Below are 16,356 nucleotides of genomic sequence, written 5' to 3'. Positions count from 1 at the left end.
AATACTTCTTACCAGTCCCTTCTTGCCTGCAAAGTTTCTTTTGAGAAATCAGCTGACAGTCTTATGGGAACTCCTTTGTAGGAACTCTCTGCTTTTCTCTTGCTGTTTGAAGATTCTCTCTTTATCTTTAACCTTTGGTGTTTTAATTATGATGTGTCTTGGTGTGGTCCTGTTTGTGTCTATCTTGTTTGGGACTCTGTGCTTCCTGGACTTGTATGTTCTATTTCCTTCACCAAATTAGGGAAGTTTTCTTTCATTATGTTTTCAAATAAGTTTTCAATTTCTTGGTCTTTCTCTTCTTCTTCTTCTGGCTCCCTATGATTCAAATGTTGGTTCTTTTGAAGTTGTCCCAGATGCTCCTTAGCCTATTCTTGGTTTTTGGATTACATTTTCTTCTTGTTGTTCTGATTGAATGTTTTTTTCTTTCTTATGCTGCAAATCATCGATTTGATTATCAGTTTCATCCACTCCACTGTTGGTTCCCTATAAATGTTTCTTTATTTCACTTAGTGTATCCTTCCTTTCTGCCTGGGTCTTTTTTATGCTGTTGCAGTACACAATGAGTTCCTTGAGCATCCTAATGACCAGTGTTTTGAGCTCTCTGTCTGATAGGTTGCTATCTCCATTTTGTTTAGTTCTTTTTCTAGAGTTTTGTTAAGTTGCTTTATTTGGGCCATGTTTCTTTGCTTCCTCATTTTGGCAGCATCCCTGTCTTTGTCTCTATGTATCATGTAGAGCTGCTTTAACTCCTTCTCTCAGTAGCATGGCCTATTGTAGAAAAGTGTACTGCTATGTTGGTTGGGGCAGAGCCTTAGGTAATCACCAGGGTGGGACAACCCATGTAAATCAGGTTGATGGAGTCTCCAATATGGTGTTGCTGCTCTGTGGCTCTTTATTCGGGAGGGCTCAGAAAGGGGACAATGCCACTGCCTAGACTCCGGAGTTTTGTCCAGGTGGAAGCTGTCCCTGGTACTTGTCCTGATGTCAGACCCTTCGGTTTCTCCCCGTAAGCCACTGGTGCCCTTCCAGCTGCTGCCCAGTGCTGGAGCCCAGGGGGAGTAAGTCTACATAAATCTTAGGTCCTCTGAGGGCTTTTTAAGACAAGCTGCTTGAGAATCCCCCAGTTTCTTCCACTTCCCCAACAGTCACTGGTTTCTATAGCCAGAAATTATGGGGACTTATCTTCCTGGCACTGGACCCCTGGGCTGGGTGGTCTGGTGTGGGGCTAGGATTCTTCCCTTCCTAGGTATCCCTCCCACTTTATACCCACCACACGTGGATATGGGACCGCATGTTCCACATCTCTGTGTGTTTCCACCCCTCCTACCCATCTGGATGAATCTGACTTCTTTAATTTCTTGGTTGTCAGACTTCCATACAGCTTGATTTTCTGACAATTCTGGGTGATAATTGTTTTGTAGTTTACTTGTAATTTTTGCTGCAGTTGTGTAAGGAGCCATGTTTACCTGCACCACTATCTTGACCGGAGGTCCCAATTCTCCTTCTTAATCAGCTTGGAGAAACTTTTCTCCAAATTGGAAATGAACCTCTCTGTCATTATTAACACCGGAGCTACACTCTCACCGCTCATCCCCACTGCTGTAGAGCAACCTCTGCCTCAGAGTAATAAAACAGTTCAAATAGTGGGGACTTCAAATAAACCTCAACATATTTCTGTGTCTGTTCCCATCCCTCTTTGTTTAGGCCCTCTGAGAGAGCATTCTTAGTTCCTCTGCCCCCACTTATTAGGCTGATACCTCCTAAAGGTGTATCGTGCCAAAAGTTCTTTCTCCTGAAGAGGGGAATAATCCTAAAATTTGACAGTAGCTATCAAAATAGCCAGTTGGGCAAACTAAATGACTCTTCAACATCTTTTATTTGCTCCTTTTCTGATGGCGTAATAGCTGAATTTGGGAGCACTGATCATTTGTCCCATTGGATCAGCTGCCAACCTCATTATGGTCAAAATCTTCAACTGATACTGGCAAAATTCACAGTGCACCACATAGTAAGATCAAATAGAGCCCTCAAAACTCTTTCCCAGAATTAATCAGTATCCCATAAGTAAAGAGGTCGTTCAAGGTATAAAGCCCATAATAGAAGATTACAGAAATCAAGGTCTGAGTCCCTCCAATTTTATGTATGAGAAAACCCTCAGGCTGGGGGTGGAGGTTTGTCCAGGACCTCTGAGCAAGAAACAACCTTGTTATCCCTCAGCACCCTGTTGTTCCTCACCTTAACACACTACTAGCATCTATCCCAACTGGAGGGAAGTACTTCACTGTGATTGATTTATACAGTGCATTATTTAACTAGCACATTTCAATTAGTGAAGTGAGCCACTACCTTTTTGCCTTCACTTGGGAAAGGAATCAATGCACCTGGACGGTAATGCTTCAGGATTCCACTGATAGCCCCTCTTCTCTCTCACAAATCTTGAAGGCTGACTTGAGTGATATAACTTTCCCTAAAAGTTCTGTTTTGCTGTGATACAAGAATGATTTGTTTCTTTGCTTTTCCTCCCTAGTCTTCTCACAGGAAGACAGCTTCTACCTTTTAGAACTTTTAGGCTTAAAGGAAATAAAATCTCTAAAGAAAAATTAGTTTGTCTAAACCCAGATTCAATATCTGGGGCATCTAATATCAGAACAAAGATTATACCTGGACCCAGATAGGCTTCATGGTGTCCTAAATTTGCCAAGGTCCAAAACTAAGCAGCAACTCCAAGGCTTTCTTGGGGTATTGCCAAAAATTGAATCCCAAATCTCCTTATGGCAAAATCTGTGTTTTACTAAATAATGATAGTCCCAACCCAGTTCTATGGGGACAACATAGCCTGTTAAGCCTCATAGGAGAGTATAATGAACCCATCTGTTCTTGAACGTCCCAAAAACATGGGCACCGCCACAGGCCCATAGGACCCTGTGGCTCACGGATGCCCCTGTGGTTGAAGCCATTACTTCCACAGCCCTTTTGGTTAAGGCCATAAGGAAATTGTTTGGGGACCCCATTTAACCACCTGTGCACCCCATGCAGTAGAGCCCCCCTGAATTCTTATCACACCCAGCATCTTTCAGTCAGTCAGCTTACCTCCAACGAAGTCCTTTTCTTTTCATTGCTCCTCACATAACTCTTGCATGTTGCAATAACCTTAATCCAGCGACTCATCTCCTCTCTGACACTGACGAAGCTCCTCACAACCGCTTCACACTGAAGAATCACCTCCCGACCCCGCCACCAGCGCCCCCCCCCACCGTAACGATCTGCAGGAGGCGCCTGTGGGTAATGCTGATTTCTCATGGTTCACAGGTGGTGCATATTTAAAGAGTAAAATGGGGGTGGACACTTGAATTCCTGTATGGCAGCTAAAGAAGTGTCACCAAACCCAGAGTGGATCTGCACACAGAACCAGGTGTCATCTGAAGGAGACAGCTTTCACAAAACTGCCAGACCAGGCCTGTACAACCTTTTCTTACTAGGGCTTCTTACTTTCATTCCCTTTGTCTTTCTTAGGAGGGAAATGCCCTTGTCTGCGTTTCCCAATCTATTGTGAAAGGGGAAACCTCCCCAGTTGCTGAATCTGTCATCAAAAGCTTCAATCTGTCCGAGACAATAATGAGTCTTTATTTCACTACTTTCAGTTCTGAGCTCCTACTTCGGAATCATGTTATTGACTAAGTTTGTTACGTTGTTGTTAATTTCGTTCTATATTCTTCTTGTTCTTATGCTCTGCACCTATTGCTTGTCAAAGCTGGACACAAGCAGTTCCAGCCCGTGCACCTTCCCTCTAATGTGAGACAAAATGCCCAGAGGTCTTTCCTAGTATCAGGGGACAAAAGGTCACTGAAATAAGTTTTGACTGTCAATCAGCAATGCTTCCAGAGAAAGATATCTATCAAAAGAGGAAATGTCAAAATTTACGATAGAGACCTTAACAAAGGCAGGAATCCAGATGGCCTGTGGGCGGAGCTCTCACACCCTCTGTGGGTTATGAAAACCTAACTGGAACAACTCTAAGGTTACAACAGAGCTCTGTGGTTATAACAGCTCTCTCTGGGTGTACATAGCTCACCCTGTCTGCACATACGTGACCACGCTCCAGATCTGTTCTCTAGTTTTGGGAATTGCTGAGATGAACCCTGCCGTGGACATCCCGAAGTTCCAGAGGCTGCTGAACACCACAGGCAGCCCGTGGTCAACCCAGAAGTACAAGCAGGAGTGAAGGTGGTGCTGGTTGGTGAGGCTCAGCCCGTTCTCCAGAACAGGACAAATGGGCAGCGAAGGGCAAGAAGAGCTGAAGGACATGAAGCTTTGGGAAAACAGTTGGACCCATCTCTATAGAAAGACAACCAGTGATGACAAATCAAACCATTTGGCAGTGTGCGAGGGGGTGGTGGGCGAGATAGAAATGCTTTTAAAATGAATATTAATTGAATTTCTATCACTAGAAATTCCAAGGCAGCGGTTCTCAAACTTGAACAAAACCAGAGTCACATGGAGGACTTGCCAAAACACAGATTGCAAAGGCCCCACCCCAGAACTTCAGAGACCATAAGTCTGGGAGGGGGCCCGACACCTGGATTAGTAGCAGTTGGTGCTGCAGTCAGGGCACCACACACCGGGAAGCACTATTCTAACACACACTCCGTGAAATCACTGGCCACTGAACTTTAGGATCCCAGAAATATGATTTAAAGAATTGGCTGAAAAAACAAAAGTCCTCCTCACCTCACTTCTCCTCCTCAAAATAAACAAACCAACAAAACGAACCAAAAAATGAAACTAAACATTTTGAACAATGAATACTACTAGAGTCATGCATCACTTAACAATGGAGATACTTTCTGAGAAATGTGTCATTAGGTGAATTTTGCAGTTGTGCTAACATCAGAGTGCACTAACACAAACCTAGATGCTATAGCCTACTACTATCCCCCTAGGCTATTTAATATAGCCATTGCTCCTAGTCTACAAACCTGCAGAGCATATTACTGTGCTGAATGCTATAGGCAAGTTTAACAAGATGGTATTTGTGCACTTAAACACATCTAAACATAGAAAAGGTAGAGCAAAACATATGTTATCTTGCATGGGCTACTTACCACGAATGGGGCTTGCAGGACTGGACGTTGCTCTGGTGAGTCAGTGAGCGAGCGGTGAGTGAACGCGAAGGCCCAGGGCATTACTGTGCCCCACCGTAGACATCGCAAACACTGTTCACTGGCATCACCATGAACACATGGGTAATGCCTTATGCTATATAGTCGCTGGGTGATGGGAATTTTTCAGCTCCATTATAACATTGTGGGACTCTTGTCACATGTGCAGCCCATCATTGATCTAAATGTCATTATGTGGTACACAACAATATACAGCAACTCTTCTGTAGAAATGATTTTAAAAGTATATACATCTGTGCGCAATGGGGAACCTCTAATGTATTTACTTAGAGACCAATTCTTGACAACAGTGTAAGTTTCCTGCCAATTGCTTTAACAACAATCTAGGCATCAGCATGGTATCATTGCTGCATTTTTATCTGTAAAGTTATCATGATGAAACTCCCCAAAGTCTTTATTTGGCATGAGAACATATACAAGCTGCTGAAGTTTCTCCTGAGGTGAGGTGGAGGTTGTGTAATCTTCCTTTTCTAATCTTTCAAACCCTTGGAGGCCTTTCCTAGGGCCTAAGGTATGGAGAGTTGGACTGAACCCCACTGTCAGGGCCCCAGCTCGCAAAGGCCACATCAGAGAAAAGGCCCTTGACACAAACCACAGGCTTGTCAGCTGGGTAAGGAGGTGAACAGAGCGGCCGGCTGCAAACTCCCACAGGTGGTCCATGTCTCCGTGCTTTAGAATAAGGAGTCTTTAGGAATTAGACAAGAAAACCTTTTTATAAAGAAATTTTATTGCTTATTTCCTGTATACAATAAACATAGGAAAGGGGTTTTTAATGAAAATTTCACATCATATCCAAAAGTTTTTGTTTGAAGAAAAATTATTACAAAGCTTTATCTAAAGCAAAAGTAACATCTGACCTTCCGAGCAAATGGCAATCCCTTTCATCATATTCTGTATTTAAAGCAACGCATTCAATTCATGGAGAGGATTTTAAATTACTATGTCATTTGCATTAAGGATTTAAATGTTTCTAACAAGTGAAAAGTTTAAACACGTAGAAATGTTCTCTAATACGATATATACTGCTGCTTTCTTCAGATCCATTCTGCATGACTGTCTGGACATACTTTGTATCCACCAGCAGAAACCTGCATCTCCTAACAGTACAGTAAGGACTGGAGAGCAGAGAGGGAAAGTCCCATGCATTTCCTATGCTAAATGGCGTAACTCCCACAGATCACATACACCTCGCCATATTGACTCAGTTCACTGCACTCCATATCCTGCAAAAATAAATCTAGTGCTCGACAGCTGACATTATTGCTCACTGACATTTTAGTAATATATTTCCTTAACATAAGACAGAAATATACTGAAATTTGATACCACTTAAACTCAAAAGCAATCTGGAATTAAACCACATGCATACACCCCACTTTTTTTTCTAGGATGTTACATTTTTCTTAAAGTTGATGCTGGAAAATGTGGTAGAATAAAAACTGGCTTTCCATGAAACATAGACTAAGGATTAGAAAAAGAGTTTTTGAGGGAAATGTTAAGCCCTACAATAAAAATGAAGGAACAAAGAGAACACAGAGTCTCTGGGGAGAGGAAAGAAGCCCCTAATTTATCTTCCTTGTCTATCCCAACACTGTGGCTCGTGTCCAGCCGACCCCGGGGCAGGCCACCACACATGGCCGCAGTGACAGGAGAAGCGCTGTGCGTGCCCCCAAAGGACGGGCTTCACACTGGCAGATTCCAGCGGGATCACCGGGTCACTAGGAAACGTTGGGGCTCCCTCTGTGAGGCTGGGAACGGCTTCTAGGATGGTCTGCATGCTGAGGCTTTAATGATTTTAGATTTTAAATCTCATTTCTACAGGGGAGTGAAACCTGCAAATTCCCGAGTGACCCCGGGGGCCTGAGGGGAAACACCTGGGAGCTGCGGGAAGAGGAGCATAATTTATCTGGAATTGCAAACGCGTAGCAAACATGAGGAGGAAGAGTCACTGGGATGTCAGGGCCTCTCCAGGAAGCTGGGAGACACATACAAGAACGTGGACATGACCACACTGACATTTCGATTTGTCACAACTTTTCGTTTTAATTTCTCACTTCTTTAAAATTGTCAAGTTCTCTCCTATTTTCACCTTAGTGTGTATAAAGAAGGATGCCAACTTTCATGAGCTTTCCAAGATTTACAAAAATAATATTTTTCAAAAACTGCATTTCAGGATTCGCGTTCAAGGTTACAGACACAAAATACATCAGCCATACGCTGGACCTTCACACCTGGCTGCAGCGATATCGATTTGTATCGCCGCAGCCCAGATCCATGAAAACCTTATTGTGCTCAATGACATCCATCCCACCAGACTAAATGTTATACAACCGAGCAGAGCTTCTCAGAGTAAAACCAGCCATACTGCTACAAAGAAAAATTTCTGGCTCTTAGCCCAACTGTTTCCATACCAATCAGCTAACTGAACCTCCTCTCTGCTTCTTTCCATTTCAAATGCCTGGGTTTGGCCTTTGAGGCAATTAGAACCAGATCAGTTTAATTTTACAACACTGATCTTAACTGTATAGTAATATAATATTGTAATTTTGCCCTGAGAGTGTCAATTATTTTACAAATATTGTAAGTCCTAGTTTAGGCGTGAAGAGTACGCATGAAGAGGCTACATGGCTCATCTCTTGCCACACCACAGCTTAGCGTCAGGGGTGGGACTCGAGCTTCTGGCTATTTGTATTTTAACCCCCATTGTCTTTCCAGGGTTCTCGTGAACGTGTGCACAAAGTCCCTCCCTTACGGTTCAGTTTGTGACTTGCAGTACCTCATCAGCCCATCTGCATAATACGGGCTGCGTCAACGCCCAGGACCTCCTCTTTGGTCTTCTCTGCTCTCTTATTGCTGCTGCCTTGATGAAGTGCGTTGTTCCCAATGTTTTATTTTACACAGTGGAATTCACCAAAATGCCCTTCCAGATGCAGCTGGTATTAGGTGTGGAGGGACGGACTTATAAAAGGCAATGGCAGGTGTTCTTCTTTGTGAACTTTGGACAAAATGGGGCTCCGCATTTTACAGTTGTCTTACATTCCAATGTGTTCAATGGAAAATAAAATAAAGGCCTAACCGTGAGGTAATGTTTACTTCTCTGCCCCAATACTCAGTGCGCCCCCTCAGATCTGGCAACAATTTAACATAAGGAAAGACTTTAGACCTTCACACCCTTTTAGTGAGAATAAACGACCTTAGCTCAAACTGTCCACAAAGCTAAGAAGTCTCATAAGACATCACTCCATCCTTATCTGTACAAATGCCTCAAGGCCATGTGTCTCATAGGTCCCCGTGCCCTGCACTTTGGAGCTCTGGTGTTTAACACTGTGTAGGAGATCTCGATTTTCATGCTTCAAGACCAAGCTCCTTCAGCCTCTTAACCAAGGGGGAAAAAATCTCAAAAGAAGCAGAAGCTATGTGCGTGAAGAAAACAATGCCAAATGGTTCTTAACTGGCTTATGGAGAAGTTTCACAAAGCTATCTCCGCTTGCTAAAGTTATAAACAGTTCTGTATCTAGTCAATAGCAAAATACATCGGTGGCCAGAGCCTCTGTTTAAGCAAAGGAAGAAATATATCAATAGCACAAAACTGCCCTTATATTCTTTTGAAAAAATATATCTAAGATAGACACTTATGAATTCTGTTAATAAGCTGTGCATTAAGTGCACTTGTTTGCGTCGCTCCCCAGGACTCTACAGCTCCGTGTTGCTGGCCTGGGCTGGGCTGCCCACCCCGCCGCCCCCGTCGGTACCGCTGCTGCTCTCTGCAGGTGTGAAGGCCAAGGACGCCGAATTTATGCAGTATCTTTTGCCGGTTGGACGGGGTCCGTCATCAAAAATGTGCCCAAGGTGAGCACCGCACTGAAAGAGAAGAGCAAAATGTAAGTGAAAAGCGTGTACAAAGCAGGCTTTGAGAGGAACTCCCATTAAGCAGTTTAAATGGATGACCAGTCTGTAGAGAAATGATGGAAACCATCGTGGATGATTTCTAATCTGCCTGTCAATAGCTGCAAAGATGGTTTCTGGCAGGCTTTGCACCACATGCTGAGAAGAAAAAACACTAGAATTGTGCATATCAGAAATCATTAAGAAGCCACTGTATTTTTTGATCTGTGAAGTCTCTCAGCCAGCTGAAAAATGACTGCAGTAATTTTATGAATTGAGTTGACCCTTGATCTCCTCTTGTAAGAAACATGGCAGAATAAAATCTCTCCCCCTGGCATTACTTTTGGCTTTGGATGGGTGGGTTTCAGATATGCAGAAGTCCACTGTAAAAGATACTGCTTAACTGGCCATGACGGAGGTGATGTTTGCTTTCATGGGCAGTAAAACTTAACATCAGAGCAGCACTGGATGTTCCTGGAGCCCAGCAAAGCAACGGCAAGGCTCCACGGATCTGTCACGGTCACCAGGGCTGCAAGGGTGGCGCATGGAAGCCTGGCTCGGCCACACAATCTTTTTTTCTGGCTTCCAATAGGTGGAGTGCCGTGCTGACTTCTTTACTCGCATGAACTATATTATTATGCGAAGAAGGAATGAGCTGTTTAGCTCAAATCCATGCTACTGACCATCCAAAAAAGTGGGAGAAGAGGAGGCACAGAATCCAGACAGAGGCAGGAGGGAAGGTGGTTTTGATGGTGTTTGAGAGAAATGTAGCCCAGAGAAAATGTCTACAGAAAGGCGGGCGCACTGAATAAAGCCCTGCGCTGACTGCTGGGGTGGTGGGTAAGGCTCCAGGAGACGACGGCACAGGTCACACCTACCTATCCCCCACCCTTTCTCAGCAGGGACCGGGCGAAGGATATGGAGACATTAGTGCACCACATTCAAACAGAGAGTGAAAATACCTCATTTTTCATGTAGCAAAGGAACAAAAGCCTGGGGCAAATGACTTCCATTCATTCATTTAACAAATGTTTATGGAGCGCCTGCTACATGCCAGGGACTGTCCCAGGCTCTGGAGATACAGGACAATCCCTGGACCCATGGAGCTTACATCCTAGTGGGCGAAACAGATAGTACCTCCACAAAGACATAAAGGAACTATGAAGTATGGCCGTGGAAATAAATGTCAAGCAGAAGAGAAGTGATAAGAAGCGTCAGCATTGGGGGCTGACGTTTTCGGTATGGCGGTTAGGGGCGGCTTTCCTGGGATGACTTCGATCTAAGGACCTGAACACAGTAAAAATGGGGTACATGGGAAGGGCATTTTGAACATATGGAAGAGTCAGGATTCGGGGAAGAACATGAGAGAAAAGGCATATAGATGATTCATTAATTCTTCTCACTGCTTGTTTGGTGTGTAGAACACTTACAAATTGCACGAAAACAGAAAGTAGGAGTTGACAAGGGAACAGGGCTAAGATACCAAATGGAGATGGTGAGAGAGATGTGAGGGACAGTGCTTGCTACAATGAAAAGAACTAGAACTTCAGTTTCTCTGTTGAAAGTGCTAAACTCAATTCTCGAGGGTGCTCTAGTTAAATTAATAAATAGCACAAATAGTAAGTTCGACTATGTGGCACTTCCATGTTAAAAGTGCATTCTTATTTTTCTGCCAACATACTGTGTCAGCTTATTAAAGAACTAAAAATGAACCCTGAACTGATTTGATCTATTGCCTGGAAAATATGAAACAGGCCTAAAAAACAAATCTTGCATTATTTTACCACATTCTATGCAGGTTTAGGTAATATCAAGGCTGACAGCTCAGATTGCTTTTCCTTTCTATAAACAATTGAGGCCAAATTTTCAGGCATCAGCAGCTAAGATGCACCAGTAAAAAATACATATGCTTACCCAATGGACACAGGAAAACACCTAGTTCTGCCTGCCAAAACAGTCAGCATGCAGGCCAACAGGAACTAGTGCTCTCAGTGACCAGTATGTGTGCACGTTATTGATCTCACATGCAGCTCCAGCACTTTGATCACTTGGCATCTGAGAGGTGGAGTTTTCACATAAAAGCCTCAGATAGTTTTTTTTTTTTTTTTCAGTGAGTGAATACAGCTATCTGGGCAAAATAAATGATATTGCCCTTATTAATCATCTTGTGGGCATATTTAGAATACAGTTCTATTTACCTTACTCCAAAAAGAAAGCACAATCAGGATATACTTGAAGCCATTTAGAAGTATTCCTGTGATCTTCATTTCCCAAATCATTTCTAAAAACTTCAAATTAGAATAATTTAATCGGTTGAACTGAGTTGGTTATTGGTCTGCAGTTTCATTTGCTAAATCTGGAACTAGTTTTTTTGTTAAACAGAAAGGAAAACACAGATTCTAGATGTGCCTGATCCAGGCAAAAGACAGAGGAGGGGGGCTAGAAAAAGAAATACAGTCAGAAAAAGCCACAAAAATCATTCGCAAACAACTACGATAGGTTGGGGACAGGTGAGGGAAATCCTCGGAAAAGGTGTAAAAATGAGAATGATTGGCATCATCATGCTTGCCGAGAGGTGTTCGGGAAGATTCCCACCTAGCGCAGGTAACAGAGGAAGAAGTGACATTTCAAAGTCTAGCAGGAAGTTCATTTATGTCTGTGCCACCACACACCGGCCCTCCCCCTCTGCCTACAAAGCTGAGAGGCCATTTGTAAGAGGAAAGCCTAACCACGCAGCCCCCTGTCTGCGTCCTCCCAGGTACATCTAGTCTCACATGAAAGACTGTTACCGGGTTTCTTTTAAAAGTGCACAAGCCCTAAAGGCTCCTCCCTGAGAACGCACATGGAGCCCATTCTTTCCAGCTTCTACCCCTGGCCGAAGGCTGGGATGATGAATGGAAGTTGTCAGTGATGCGTTGTTTCTGTAGCCGCCTGCAAGTTCTGCCTCTCCGGCCCCAGCCCACCGGCAATGTGGTGGGGGCTCCCGGCACACCTGGCTGTAACTGACACAACCTAGTTGCCCGATGGAGAAATCTCAGAAACCTGCTGTTAATGATTTATTTCAGGGTAGAATCTTTGGTGTGACTTTTGAAAGTTGTTTTAAGATGATTATGTATTTCTGTACTTTACAAGTGAAATACAAACTATGACTAATCTAGCTCTCATTCTGAAGAAGCAAGAGATAATTGTTCAAAAGAACATTTTTTAATTCCCACAAGAATCCTTTATCACCTAAGCCTCCCAACTTAGAAAAGCTGGCAACCAAAGAACTTCCAGGGAACCACAGGAAAGGACCCCCCACCCAAAAGTGATTGAGCGTCAAATTTAACATAATTCTTTAAAATCTGACTGCAGTTCTCAATCATGTGCATAAGAAACACAAGTAGTGCATTCAAGATAGTTACATACTTCTACACTGATGTATTTCCAACTGTCCTGGAGGGTTTTCTCCCAGCTCTTCCTAGGATGTTTGGAGCTTTATTATTGTCATTTTCTCTTAAGTGTTTGATCTACAAGATGAAGTAGTTTCAAAGCAGGGCTTTTACACTTGGGCACGTGGGGCAGGATGGGAAGGAGAAAAGCGTTTTAAGAAGAAAAGCAATTTACTTTGCCAGTAGTATCCTGTTTTCTCCCACTGTTATTGAAGACACTTGTGTATAAGTAGGGCTCTTTTCCTCTTATGATATTAATCTTTTGCCAAGGAAATGATTATAAAGTCACCAGTTTAGCATTATGATTTTACTGAAAGATCAAGAAAAAGAGAGATGGGCTGTGAGTCTGAAACCCTATTGTAACACATGGGTATCTTTAATCATCAGCAATATATGAGTTGTCATCTGCAAAAGATTAATAAGGTTTGGGATTTTACCAAAAACTGCTTAACTTTTGAAAAATACTTTGTATTGGTGGATATTTACCTTTCTGTTGATTTGGCTAAGTTAGAACAAATTAATAATGATCTAAAAACAAACTTAAGGTGCTCTACCATAGATCCGAGCAATAATAGCAGCAGTCATAAATAGACTCCGACTTGGGTAAACTCTGGGATCTGATGGCTTCCTTAAAGATTATTACAAAAGGTTATGTGAGGTACTAGCCTCCCATTTGCTTCAGGTGTAGAATTTTGATCTAAAGGAAGAAGTATTTCCAGCAGGGACTGATTTCTCTGAACTACAGCTTAAACCATGCAAATCTTAACTCTTTGTACTGAATTTAAACTCCTGACAAAGCATTAACAGGCTGGATTTGGAGGATTAGGGAGAAGTGACAAACGGGTTATTCACAGTGGTCAGTGAAAATGAAAAAGAAGCAATGTATTTTATCACTAACTGAAAAATGTAAATTAAACAAAATTAAAGAAAATCCTTTGTAACTGAAAATTGTTAGGAAATTGCTACAGCCAGTGGAAAGGTACGTGTGCCCAGGAAAAGTGGGCAAATTTAAGATAAAGATCTTCTTTGGAAGAGAGAACTGGAATATAATTCCTCAATTCAGGAGACAGAATAGTAAAAGAAAAAAAATAGGGTTGCAACAAAAATCAGAATGTAACAGAATTGTCCGACTCCCTCCACCAGCAGGAGCCCTGACCAGCCGCTGAAGCCTCCGCCTTCCTTGCTTGTTTCCTGTGCTCGCCTTACAGATCAGGCCACATGCTAGGTTCCTTATACAGCGATTCTCATAGAAGGACCTTATGGAAATATTCCTCTGAAAAGCGGTGGCAGTACTGAATGAAGCTTAACTTCCGCAATAAAATTTTACTAAAATAGTATTACTTAAGAAGTCACTGGACACATAGGAAAACTACAATGTAGTGAAAAGAGGGGGTAGGTTATGGCTCCTAACATGTTTGCAATTTCTACCCAAGTATGAGAACTAATTCACTGCATGGTGTGACGGTGTGATCCATATCACAAAAAAAAAAAAAAAAAAAAAAGAGAGAGAGAGAGAGAGAGAAAAGAATAAGAATTCTAAGTACTACAGCAAGCATTAGGGACCAAAAGACAAAAAAAAATATTCCCACTTCGCCAAGCAAGCAGGTTGAGTCTACTGGCTTCATCATAAGCTCAGTTCATTTGTATAAATTGGCAGCAAAATGGTCTTCATGTTTAAATACTGCACCTTAACTACAAGGAAAGAAGTACTTCATGTAACAGGTCCAATCAAGAATGTCTGCAAGATGCTAAAAGCATCTAACGGATTCTTCAGAATACATTGATGCAATCCAGTCCAGAGAAAGAACAAGACATGTGAATTTAAAATACAACAAAAAATCTAGAAAGAGAAGAAGCAAATCAGAAAAGTTTCCCATACCCTGTCATATTAAAGAGGAAACAAAACAAAAAGATGGGAGAAATTGACAGAAGGGGAAGAGACGATATAAACTGAAAGAATAGAAGGCAAAAGAAGATAAACTGATAATGAAAGAATGAGTAACTAGGAAGTAAAAGGCAAATCGTTACATTAGTATGGAAACCATTTAAGCAGTTTTTTAAATCAAGATAAAAAGGACAAATGAAAAAACAGGAAAAACTAAAGAAAAATGTAAAACAAAAGGAAAATAAATGTGTGTGTGAAACACAAATTAAGAGACACAAAAATTAATGTGAAAGATACCTGGCACACTTTCATTTAGGGAGTTGCTATTGCACTTGTGTGATAGACACCCCCTGCTCTGTTCACATGGGGAAGAATCCAGCAAATGTATCATTTGTGGGGCTGAAACCCAATTGTTTTCTATGTTGAGCTGACTTCACAAAGCATGTATTTTTACACATGCCTTAGGGGAACAAATCTCCTCCCACTTCTCTTTAAACTTAAGACTTTTATTTAAGAAAGGGTCAAACACTTTTTAAATATGAAAAGTAAAGGTGGTGGAAAAAGAAGCTGAAAGAACTGGTCAGTGTTAGTTCCTCACCCAACTGTTACTCTTCACCCAAATAATATAGTAACAATCACCTAGGCCTTTAACCAAGGGCTGAGAGCTATACCTGGGTTAGCTTGATATCCTTTTATGAATTCTGTCTAATTTTGGCACAGTTTGTGGGTTTCATTTCTCTTTGGTCACCTTAATGGTCTTTCCTTTACTACTACTGATGTTATCTCTGTGGCTGGCAGAGAGAAAACAGAAGTTTTTTCCAACTGTGAATTTTAAGAACTAGTCTCAAAGCCATCAGAAAGTAGGGCCTCCAAGAAAGCTACCTTACACCTCACTTTCTTCTCTGCCTTTTTTATTGGTTTTCATGGGACTTCACATTTGAAAGTGGGTTCTAACTGAAAAAGGAGAATAGCAGTCATACAACAGCCTTTAAGGCAGAAGGAAGGAAGGAAGGAAGGAAGGGAGGGAGAGAGGGTAGGAGAGAGGGAGGGAAGGAGGGAAGGAGGAAGGAAGGGAGGCGAAACCATTAGCTGTAAAACAGGTTTCCTTAAGTATTATGCAGGTTCCTAAGTTATAAACTACTAAGTACCACCCAACCAAGTTACTATTTTGTCAAATATTTGTCCTGGGTAGATAGTCATAATTTGTTTTTCTGGCAGTTATAAAGATACCAATTAAAATTCAATTTGATTCAAAACTGAATTAAACTAAAGTAAGTGCTGGGGAATAATAGGATATTTTTTCCTTTTCTCAATGTCACTCTTTATGGGTTATCTATCTGTCTATCTATCTAAGAACCATAAAGAGCTCTTGTGCCAAACACCCAAATTCAATCTCAGTTCTGCCACTGAAATCTAGGTAAATTTACACAAGTGTTAATTGTCCTCCTTGTCCCTCAGTTTCCTCAACTGTAAAATAAGAGAAAGTGACAGTATGTACCTAAAAAAGGTTATTATGAGTGTTAACTGAGGATCTTTTTAAAACGCTGATGTTCAGGACCCTCCAAACAACTAAATTAGAATCTCAGGAGGTGAGACCCAGCCTCACAAAGTTCCATGATCTTGCTCAGAGACACGTATCTGAGAACCAAGAGTGAACTGAAAATGTCACTTAGATAAAATAAGAAGTCTGCTTTTCAAAGGAGAGAGTAGCTCTTATACCTGAAGACATTAAACTTGCCAGCCTTATTTAAAAAAAAAAATGAAAACAGAAATTTATCAGATGGTTAGGGTTGAACCAATCTCCCTTCTCTTTGGTAGTAAATACGCCACCTACTCCCTAAATTCTTGTGCCTGATGGAGGGGGTTAAAGGGCAAGTAGAAGGATGATGAGGGATACCCACGTGGCAATCACTTTGCTATTACAGCTGCCTGGTGTGCCCCCTTTACCTTTGGTATATGCAACAGACATCCCCCA

The 16,356-nt window shown here is 42.0% G+C and overlaps 1 protein-coding gene across 2 annotated transcripts in view; it reads right to left on the bottom strand.

Moving 5' to 3' along the window:
* Positions 1-5,889: 5,889 nt before the first annotated feature.
* Positions 5,890-16,356, bottom strand: part of MSRB3 (methionine sulfoxide reductase B3) — a 166,546-nt gene continuing 156,079 nt past the window's right edge. For both annotated transcript variants that reach the window (XM_054580055.1, XM_054580054.1), the window contains one exon: positions 5,890-9,041. In XM_054580055.1, coding sequence (XP_054436030.1) covers positions 8,874-9,041 — 168 coding nt within the window. In that variant the 3' untranslated portion in view covers positions 5,890-8,873. The remainder of the gene's footprint in view (positions 9,042-16,356) is intronic.

The sequence above is a fragment of the Pteronotus mesoamericanus genome, unplaced genomic scaffold (assembly GCF_021234165.1).
Source record: "Pteronotus mesoamericanus isolate MK-2021 breed Mesoamerican mustached bat unplaced genomic scaffold, CSHL_Meso_final contig_56, whole genome shotgun sequence".
Lineage (NCBI taxonomy): Eukaryota > Metazoa > Chordata > Mammalia > Chiroptera > Mormoopidae > Pteronotus > Pteronotus mesoamericanus.
The sequence above is the reverse complement of the archived record's forward strand: the minus strand, read 5'-3'. Positions and strand labels throughout refer to the sequence as shown.